This window comes from Dipodomys spectabilis, unplaced genomic scaffold (genome assembly GCF_019054845.1).
Source record: "Dipodomys spectabilis isolate Male_0828 unplaced genomic scaffold, ASM1905484v1 ptg000032l, whole genome shotgun sequence".
Classification (NCBI taxonomy): domain Eukaryota; kingdom Metazoa; phylum Chordata; class Mammalia; order Rodentia; family Heteromyidae; genus Dipodomys; species Dipodomys spectabilis.
Window position 1 is genome coordinate 32,909,693 of NW_024870709.1, and position 11,014 is coordinate 32,920,706.

Below are 11,014 nucleotides of genomic sequence, written 5' to 3' on the forward strand. Positions count from 1 at the left end.
CTTCCAAATAGCTCACAGGCCAGTGTTTACAATAACCACTGTCAATTTACCTTTGACTCACTGAACTCAGAAGCAAGCTTTTATAATTTTTTTTCTATAAACGACTTCTCAAATTGTACCATGTTCACGTTTATCAGACACTTTTCTATTTACCCACCTAATCATTTAAACAATTTCTGAAGTTTGTACCTACTAGTTTGACAATTTTCACCATGTTGCTAACTTTTTCCAAATATTTAAAGATAAATGGTCAATTCATTTGGTCCCAAGTCCATCTATTTACTTTTCTCTGTCAGATTGGTTTATTGTGCCTTGCAGGCTTTATCTGCAACGGATTCTCTAAGTCTAACAAAATGCTCCCCTTCAAGGAAATTCAAATGTAAATGTATTCAATAGCATTTTTTTTTCACTACTGGGTATTGAACTCAGGTAGCTGTGAAAACAGGCAAGCACTAATGCACCTAGCCATTGATTGAATAGCTTTGGGGGTAGAACATTAGCAGATGTTTTCTGTATAGTTTTTTTTTTAATTCTCTCTTTTTGGTTTATCAAATTGTTATTAATTTTAAACAAGACACTCTCAGTTCTTTTTTGTTGTTGTTGGTTGTGGGGCCTGAACGCTGTCTGGGCCTGGGTGCTGTCCCTCAGCTCTTTAGCTTAAGTCTAGCACCCTACCACTTGAGCCACAGTGCCAATTCCAGCTTTTTTCTGCTTATGTGGTGCTGAGGAATCAAACCCAGGTCTCATGCAGGCGAGGCAAGCACTCTACCACTAAGCCAACTTCCCAAGCCCCTTTATTTTGTATTTTTATATCTGTTAGGACCTATGTAGTAGCTAGAAAGCTAGGTGGCTCACACCTGTGATCCTAGCTACTCAGGAGGCTGAGATCTGAGGATCACAGTTCAAAGCCAGCCCAGGCAGAAAAGTCCATGAGACTCTTATCTCCAATAAACCACTAGAAAACCAGAAGTGGTGCTGTGGCTCAAGTGGTAGAGCACTAGCCTTGAACTGAAAGCTGAGGGACAGTGCCCAGGCCCAGAGTTCAAACCCTACAATTGACAAAAAATAAACCCCAAAACAAACAAACAAAAAAATGTAATTCCCAAGGAGAAAGAAATAATTTTAAAAATCCCAAATTTATTCATTTAGTTACACTTGATGTTTAAACATGATTTAAAATGACTGAAAAAAATATGGTGATGGTATTTGGAGATTGTTTTTAATTAGCTGTCTAGTTTTTGAGATGAGAGACTGAATCTTGAAGTTGTACTTTAACTTATTTTAGTATTTTTCTTTCTGGCTCTATTTTTAAATTAACAAAAATGTGTGTTTAACTGATAACTTGAAACAGTGAAAACAAAGAAGTAAAAAGGATTCCCTGTTAATGATTTTAGATTCCTTAAATTCTGTTAAGGATAAACCCATACTTAAAAAGGAAAGGATTCCCAGGACAGCTTCCCCAATGACTGACAATTACTTGTTTCTATGGCTTAGAATCCATACACAGGTTTCATTTCATTGACTCATACTTTTCCATATACCTCATGCTGTCCACAGACAGACCATGATATGACCACATTCTGAGTTTTCAAAGCCTCCTTTAGTATTCTCCTTCCCCCAGGGTGTGTATAATTAAGATTTTCAGACCATACATAATTACAGATAAACTCTTTCTCTCATGCAGGAAAACTTCTCTCCATAGCTGTGTGCACAGAAGTGTTAAGCTCTGGATACCCAGCAGGAATTTCAAATAAATAAAGACCTGATGCTTATTTTCACCTTCAGCCTTTGCCCAAGGATGCCTCAACCCAAGGGGTAACATTTCCTTTGCATGACTCATTTTCTGGCTTCAGCTCTCCAGGATCCCATCTCAGGCTTTCTCTTGCTAATGCTGCTCTTATTACTCCCTTAAACCTTTTTCACCAATCTAAATGAGGAAATGCAAGGAATCTTGGCCAAGTGGCACAGAGAAAGAATGGTTGCAGTCAAAGTTGGCAGACTGACATTTTTGTCCTAGTTCAACCTATGGCTGGCTTACAATCTTTACTAATCTTAGGAATCTCAGCTTTGCCATTTTTACCACACAACTGCTTCCGTACCTGTTTCATAGAGTAGTGAGAATTGAGCCATATATGTGTACAGACAGTACCCCAACACATGAATGCTTGCTGAGTAAATGGTTCACCCACTTTCCTCCCAACTCATATAACTTTTCCCACTACCTTAGCTCAAAGAAGGAAGCTTCTTTTAGCTATGTAGCTCTAAAGGTCTGTCTAGTTCATACAGAATTTATATATTTCCTTTATTTACTATTCTTTTTCTGTTAATGTCAAGTTCCTTAAGATATTGAAGCTTTAGACTCTGTTACTCTCCTGCAAATGGTGGAGGGTCATATTTCTCAATCTACAGACATCACTCCATCCCCAGGAAAGGAGAAGGTCTCAGGAGCATCAGGGTCTTTGGTTATCAATGTCTAGATAGAGCTAGTTGGAGAGACCCTCTCTCTAATATTTAATATTTTCTCAAGTATACACAGGAAAAAAAATAAAGGAAGCTGCTCATCTGACACCTTTTAGGAACTCTTTACCTTTGTATGTTGACATCTCCATCACATTAATTGTTTTTAGTTTGGCAGCATTTAAAGAGTGTTTAAAAAGGAAAATATTTCCAGGCTCTTCTTCCTAAAAAGCACCTCCTAAACTCGTCCTCCATACTGTCTGTCACATGCAGTTAAAATTGTGTTGTGATCTTATTCATGTTTCTGTTTCAAATGGTGTGTTGGCCCAATGAGCCTGTGAGGAGAAGAATGCCCGTTGTATAAGTAAAGTGAACAAGTAGGGAAGGGAAGATGCTAGGAGTAGGATAAAGCTGCAGATTATTTCTAAATACTGAGTTAAGCTCAAAACACTAGATTTTTATAGGAAAAAGAAAGCATCAATTTATGTTTGGATTTGTGCAATGCAGTGTCTTGAGGTCCCTTAGCAGGTAGATTTCAGAGTACCAAATAATGGCTTGTCAGTTGGACTCCACAGAGTTCAAGGTTTCAGTAATAAACTACTTAACCTACACTGTCGCTACAGTGAATGTCAAGCATCAGCAGGGTTAGGCTAACTGGGATTCAGTTCAATATTAACAGAGTTGAAGTAGAGAGATATAGCTAGGTAGAAATGGAAGAAATTATACATTTGAGCTTAGCACAAAATGTTCACATGACACTTGCTATATCCTACAACTTACTTTGGCAATTCAGTATCCAAAATGAATTTTAAAATTGATATTTACTAACTAAACGGTTCCTCAATTTCCCCTTCACTTTATGATATGTGCCACAGAAAGGTGACACCCCCTAGAAGACAGAATGGGAGTGTGACTCAAGCTTGACCTTAGAAATCAAATGGATACAAGTCTAATGCTAGCTTTGTCATATGTTAACCATTCATCTTGGGTAGATTTCTCAGTCTCTCTAAGCTTTTGTTTTCTGTTCTGTCAAGCAGGGTTAATGAATCATTACTTATCAGATTGCAGTGAGAATTAAAACATACTGTCTGACAAAGTATCTTGCATATATGATATGATCTTCTTCAGTGATAGGCTGAGAGGCAGGGGGCTGAAAGATTAAACTCTGTCTTGATAATAGTACATAGGTTTTTATCTGTAATGTCCTTGACCTTTTCTAGAATGCAAATAGCCTACAAAGTAGGCTACCATTGCTGCCAGGGTTAAATAATTGCTTAAGTAGCAATTAGATGATGTTTCCTCATCTAAAGAATGGTATAAATAAATGCAAAGTAGCAAGTGTTTATGATGAGTTATACTCATACATCAGGCAAATGAAAAGCTGGGGAGGTAAGCTAAAAACCCATTTCTTAGAGTGAGCTGCAGCATTGTTTCTTAGAATGCAAACCTGCTCTTTTGCACACTTAGTCAGATTCAAGCCAGTTAGAGGTAAATGTTCTCAGCCACACTTGAACATCTCAACAGTGCTAAGCCTTAGTGAATATTAATTGAATCACTGAATTTCCTGAATAACATCAGCAGAGGTTGATGGGAAAACTGAGTAGAAAAAGGATTAATGGTATCAGTAATGTCTTTCATTTCCAAAACACACTGATCTCCTCTCTGTCTGGTGAAACATTTTTTCTCCATCTTTGTTTTTATAGCATGTTCATTTCATCTAGTCTTCTCTAATCTCTTCTTACTTCATACATCATTAGTTCTTCAGAAAACACATTTCTGATATAATCACCAGCTGGTCCCAGGCAGGACTGACAGACTGAAATGCCTCCTGTTGGTATTCTCTTTCTAATAACAAACCTGATTCTCTGGCTAATTCCAAAGAGCCAGCACTGCCAGGAGCAATTCCAGCTGGTTTCTGTTTTGCCTCACATGACATCAGCAAAAGCTGTCATCTGAGCTTCATTTGCTAGAAATTTATGACCAGGGATACTGTTAAAAGCCGAAAAGACCCAGCTGGGCTGGGTAAAGAAAAGGGAGAAAGCAAAAGCATGACCAAGATTAGGAATACAATATGAAAACCCTTTATGTTTGACTCACAAACTAAGGGCAATGGAAGTATTTGCCAGACGGGTGCACAATTACAATCCTAACATTTTACCCAGGATTATTTTGTCCGTGGTTAAAACTCGGCCCTGAAAACACTTTGCCTGCCTTGTTGGCTAAGTGGGTAGAGTTGGGTGATGTGCTATCGTGGGCTGGAAAATGTCCCAGGTACTCAGGAGGAGAGCAAGAGAGCACAATAGTAATGCTTTCCCACGCTCTTCGGGTCCTCTGTCAAACATCCATGTATCAGATAGACGTCTACTCTGAAGTCAGCAACTCTTTTAATTCTAATTTCCATTTATGGACTGAAGTACCAAAATACTGGAATATGTAAGCAGCTATTAAACCTCTGAGATAGTTAATCATCTGGTAAATTTGTACTAAGTATCTTTATAGCATAAAAGGATGGGAATGTAGCTTAATGGTAGACTGTTTGCCTAGCATAGTCAAGCATCTGGGCTCAATTCCCAGGACTACAACAAATAGCAATGACATATTAAAAGTACATAACACCCTCCCCCACACACATACACACGAAGTCCTTAGAATCAACTGAAGCTAAGACTTCATGCTAATCCTTATCATCACTGTTGATGAAAACCAAGAAGAAAATCTGAGATGTTTTCTACCCAGAATAAACACCATAATGATCTTTACTCTGGTTAACATTTCAAAACTTGGCATTTAAATGTTTTGAAATGATAGATAAATGGGTACCACAGTCTCTATGCCCAAAACATTAGTTCAAATTTAGATCAGAATGCAAAAACTAAAAGACTCCCAAAGAAATTCCATGAGATGAGAGAACCTTCTCTTTTCAGGGTTAATGCAAGAGCACATTCAGCTTGTGAGTTCAGTAGGAGAGGTGCTAACTACTTCCCCCATTCCTGACTCACATTAACCAACGTTAACTTACTATTTCCCTGTGATCCATTTGTAACCTACTCTTTTCTACTTTGAGAGCCTGGAGAAAAATGAAAAATGAAAAATTGTGAAGGAATCCTATATAAGAGCACCTGGAGAAATGCACAAGTGAAGGAGCTTTCTTCATGTCATTGATGACAACTGCCCTTCCACTTAGGATAGTCTTATTCCTGCCCAAAGTTACTCTTAGATTTAACTAGCTTCTGTTGGATAGTGGCAAGTAAGGAAACAAAGGGATTAAAAAAAATGAATCTATGATTCATTTAACCCTAGTGGTAATTGGAAGCAGTGGGCAAATAGTAGAGCCTGCTAGTCTCCTTTTACACACACACACACACACCCTTCAGTCACTCACTTGGTAGGGCCTGATATCTAACACCAAATTCAAATGCATCTCTAGGGTACTGGAAGTCAGAATAATTAACCCAGTTCCCCATGCTCCAGCCTTTGGATCTGGTTAGTAGTTTGGCAGTGATAAAAGGAGGTAGCCTTAATGGGAAAATATTTTCTGCCTGAGGATTTTAAAAGCATCCCTGAGAAGACACTGTGTGAAAGGAAATGTACTCATTACCTGACTTATGTAATTGTAGTCTCTCTGCACATCACATTCCTAATAGCAATAAAGTACATTTAAAAAGTAAAATGAAAAATGAAAAGAATTCCAGAGAGAGTCCTAACAACCAGACCCTTCTTTCTTTCAATCAACCCCTCTCTCGACCTAGGTTGCCTCAGTTTCCCCTTTCAGCCCTCCAGGTCAGCTTTGATTTAGCTCTAATGAGGGAGAGAGAGAAAAGGAACCCTGACATGTTCTCCACACGCATGCTTCTAGCTCCTAAGGAGAAGCACCAATCCTGAGTGGTGACTATAGTCAATGCAATCCATATAGATAGCTCCTTTACTCTTTTATTCTTTAACCTTGATTAAAGGTTAAACTGCATTCCCAAATATTTTTTGGAAAAGAGCTGAAAGGATGGGTGTATATTGTGTAATTTGGAGGAAGCTGACTATAGCTATTCCCCCTGAGCCAGGAACTTCCAACCATGGACTCTATGTTATCAGGCCATGACTTGTGTGGACTTGTGTGCTACTAGCTTGGCTGTCCTTTCTAGCCAAACTTCCTGAGCTTCTTGACCAAGCACAGGTTCAGCCTCAGCCTGGCATCTGTCAATGTAATTTTGCAAAACTAACCAGACAAGCAGGAGCAAGCATGCCCACCTCAGCCCACAGAATAATGCCAAAGATTACTTACAAGGAGTCTTCGTTTGCCTTCAAAGGACCCCAGCAGGTCAGTCACTGATTTCTTGGGGTTCGGAGGTGGCTGCTTCGTCGTGGGTTTCTGATAGCCACCCTGCTCTGTTTTCCCTGCCTTTTTCTTCTTACTCTTCTCTTTCTCCTGCTTGCTCTTTTTCTCCACCTTCTTCATTTGCTTCTCACTCTTGAGTAACTTGTCTGGTTTCTCATTCTTCACCTTTTTTTTCTTCTCCTTCTCAGGTTTCTGAAGCTTGTCATGTTGTTTAGACTCCTTTGCACTTTGGGAAGGCGAGTTCGAGACCTGTGAGTCCTCCTCCAGCTGAGCAGCAGTAGGCCGGCTCAGGTCATACTTATCCTCATATTCATTGCTAAGAATTTTGTCCTGGGCCTTCTTTTTGGCGAGTTTCCCCTTGCTTGGCTTGTGAGGACTTGGCACGATATTTGGGTCTTGGTGGCCATGTTCCCGTCTGTCTGTGCGGTTGTCCCGGAAGCGGCCCTGGCCTACGGTTCTTGTGGGAGCCCAGATGGTGGTGGGAGGGGCGGCTGTGAAAGGTTCAAAGCTGGTGGCCTTGCTGGGCTTCTTGGTGGTCTGTGGCCTCTCCCTCGGCTGCTCCTTCCTAGGTAGAGGGTACAGATTCTCTGACACTGAGGAGCCCCTGGCAGTGGGCACCTCCACTGTTGTCGGGGGCCTGTGGGAGGCTGAGATGGGGTGTAGTCGGGGGGTCCAGGGCCTCTGGGTGGTAGGAAAGGGAGTGGCGGTGGTAGGTCTTGCAGCTACTGTGACCACCCGGGCAGTGGCCCTCGTGGCTGTTGTGGCCGGAGCAGGAAGAAGGGTGGTGGCCCTTGGGGTGGGTGGTGGAGAGGGCGTAACTGCCTTGGTGGTAGCCAGTTTTCTCATCACCTTCACCCGAGGCTCTCTGGTTGGGAGAATCTGTGCTTTCTTCTGGTCCTCTTTTGTCTTCTCACTGCCCAGGTTTGGCCTTCCTGCTCCTTCTCCATTATTGCCCTCCTCTACCACCTGGCCCTCTACCCCAGATGCCTTACACTTTTGGACAAAACCCTTCTGTCTGATCTTCTCTATTCTGCGGATAGGGCCTTGGTCGATGACCTCATACATGGCCTCCAGTCTGACTGGGTAAGGGTAGCGCTCCTCTACCTGTAGTGTCTTCTTCAGGAGTACCATGCTAAACTTGCCCTTCTCCAGCTTCAGGAAACTCATGAGCTTTGGTATGAGGCTGGGGTCCAGGGGCTGCTCCATGATCTGGCCCTCACTGGTGATTCTTCGCACCTTACTCTCCTCCTCGCCTGCCTGGTGGAACAGCACGATCTGCTGGATGTGCCTCTCGGCCAGCTCACAGTACACATCGTCCTTCAGGAGGCTCATCATGAGACGGTAGTAGCCTTCTGAGGCATGAGGAGCTGAGATGACCCACACCCTGTTCTTCCCCGCGAAGCTGGCCAGGATGTTGGGAGAGTTGGATCCAGAGGGGACACGTAACATTCTGGACCGAGTTGAAGACCCTTCATCTCGGACCATCTCTCGAGGGGAGCTTCGGGCTGTGGGTCTCAGCTCAGGTCTCACAGGGTCCTCATTGATGCCCAAGGGGGTTGGGAGCACCCCTGGGCGAGCTAGTCTCAATACTGGCACACTCTTCCTTCTTTGGAGAGGCGGAAGATTTGGCTCTTCCACAGCGGACCTCTCCATCCCGCGAGATCGCCCTGTGTGCCTCAAAAACTGAGCAGCTCTGTTGCTGGGTGTGGAGACCAAGGGCACTTTCTGACCTTCATGGGCTCTTCTATTGGTGGCAGGGGGGCGAGGTTCTGATGCACATACCAGCCACATTGCCACCAGCATGGTCAAACAGGGTCCCATTCTCCACATCATTGTGTAATCCACTTTGGGAAGGCAGTGGGGGTCTTAAGACAGAAAGGAGAGGGGAGGAAAAAAAGAAAAGAGATGGTTAAATTGCAAACAGAGCTGGACTGTTATCTCTTTTAGCCAAGGGGAGGGGCAAGTGGTGACTACAAAAGAAAAAGGATCAGAGAATGAAAAAGAAAAAGATGAGATCCTGTGACTTTTAAGCTCCTGTGATTTGTCAATGCTGAGCAGAGACAGTTACATCAATCAGGAAATCCAACTTAGCTTCTCTGGTCACTGTGCTTACAGCATTTGAACTAACTCTCTGGATGCCCTAGAGAACTAAGCACATTAATTATTCATCTTAAACATTTACAACATCACATTCCTTCAAATAAACAACAAAGAAACAAACACGCCCAAGGCCAGCTCCACACACTTACATTGTGGCTTATAGAGATGGACTGCAGAGGTTTTTCTAAAGAAATCTGAAGTTCAGTTCCCAGGACAGTTTCTAGATGAAATCCTTCTCACCGTCCCCTGACTCCTGGTTGAGGTTAAGTGATTAGAAAAGAAGTGGACTTCAGGTCCAGTTTGCAAAGAAAAGCACCAGGGTTCCCAGCCTGTCCTGGTTTGAGAGCTGAGCTGATTCCGTTTCTTTCCTGGCTGTGTCTTTTCACCTCCTAGACCAGTGAGATGAGGTGGAAGACGCTGTCCTTGTACGTCTTTGTATCTCCATTTGTCTGCAGTTTTTCCTGGATCTGGTGTGTCTCTGTCTGCCAGTTCCTTGTGGCGATTGAAATGTCCCTTAAAGTCCTGGTGATTTCTGAAATCTCACTCTTTCCCTCCTCTTAAGAGTTCCAGGATCCTTCTTATCACCCTTTCTCCCACAGTCTGGCTCAGTCCCTTTGTTTCCGGGAGTAAAAAGCGCTGGGATTAATATGTTTTCCAGGCTGAGGAAAAAAAGAAAAAAGAAAGAAAGAAAAGAAAAACAGGAATGTGATGAAAAAAAGACTTTTCCCTCCTTTTCCTTTGCTCCTCTCCTCCCTTTATTTCTCCCCACCTTTCTTTTTTGCTTCCTCTTTTCCTTCTCCTTATTTTCTTCTTCCTCTTGACTGGATTCAGTCCCAGAAATGTCAGAACTCGCTCAGTTTTGCTCCAAACCAAACTCAAACAACAGCAGCCACTGGAAATCAAGGAAACTTCACTAAGAATTTAACAGATCAGCAAAGCATGCCGCCTTCCCATTTCAGCACATCGAGAGACAGAAGGGAGAGGGCTGTACTTTGGGCTGGGGGAAAGTTTGAAACTCTACACATCATCATAAATCACTTCAGAATAGAATGACTGAGGACTTAACCCCTTCCACACCAAGTAATCAGGGTGCTTTTCCTTCCTGTCTGTTCTCACACCACACTTTTAAAGCAGCAAATTCTCAGATTTCTGCATCTGGATGCTTGGTTTTTCTAAAGCCAGAGAGATACTCATTTGGGTCAGAGTACTTGGCTGTGCACCCAGACCATATATATCTATTTATAGTTCCATGTGCATATTTTTATCTCTTTCTCTCTGCTTTATGCTTTGAGTTTGAGGTTGGAAAAGCCCATGGAAAACATGACTGGGTTGTTTTTATATTACGCTAATTGAGGATCATATTACTGTGTTCTTAGTCTTAGTTTCTCCTTGGCATGGATGGAAGCTGGTAAAAGGTTGGAAATGCAGGCAATGGCTGCTATCCCCTGAGACTAGTTGGATGTTACATCAGGAAACAGATTTTCTGGTTTCAAGCTTCAGTGCTCTGGATAGAGACGGTAGACAAAGGGTTTTCTTGGAGGTCTTGAATCTGTGTGTGTGTGTGTGTGTGTGTGTGTGTGTGTGTGTGTGTGTGTGTGCATGTGTGTATATATTGGAATAATCTTCACTAGAGAGGCTTTAGATGTTTGGAGGGCTGTGACAAGTCGTACAAGTACTCATATCAGGTACTGAAGGATTGAGAGAGCTATGAACTTCCACCTCGTGAGTCTACCTTGAGGACTCAGCTTTTAGAGAGGAGGTAAAGTGTCTTCGATTTTACAGGTATTTTTTCTAGCCTTTTCAAGGCAACATTAACTTCAGCTGATGTGGCAATCTAGGGTCACCAGAATCCTCCCCGGATGGTAGAGCATACTATTAGCTTTTCTTACTGGATAAAACATCACCTCTAGTTGTCCCTTGACCAATCCCATCATTCCTCATCCCGTTGTCACATCTGCCTTTCCTTCACACCATCTCCAAGCACTGAATTGGAGAAGTCCTGTAAGAGGATTGAATGTAGAGCTCCCAGCCTGTAGTCTGAAGTCCCAGAAGTAAGATCCTCCTCCCATGGAGGTGGACTCTTATGAACACAGTAACGGTGGAGACAATTTCTAGTGTCATAGAATT

At 42.4% G+C, this 11,014-nt stretch overlaps 1 protein-coding gene across 2 annotated transcripts in view; it reads right to left on the minus strand.

The window, feature by feature from the left end:
• The window catches only part of Ccdc80 (coiled-coil domain containing 80), a 35,335-nt gene extending 25,495 nt beyond the window's left edge, over positions 1 to 9,840 (minus strand). Inside the window, exons 1-3 of one of the 2 annotated variants that reach the window (XM_042676761.1) lie at positions 9,657 to 9,840; positions 9,037 to 9,546; positions 6,734 to 8,652 (exon numbers count right to left, since the gene is read on the minus strand). In XM_042676761.1, the coding sequence (XP_042532695.1) occupies positions 6,734 to 8,620 (1,887 nt within the window). In that variant the 5' untranslated portion in view covers positions 8,621 to 8,652; positions 9,037 to 9,546; positions 9,657 to 9,840. The other variant, XM_042676762.1, reaches the window with a different exon arrangement.
• Positions 9,841 to 11,014: the final 1,174 nt, after the last annotated feature.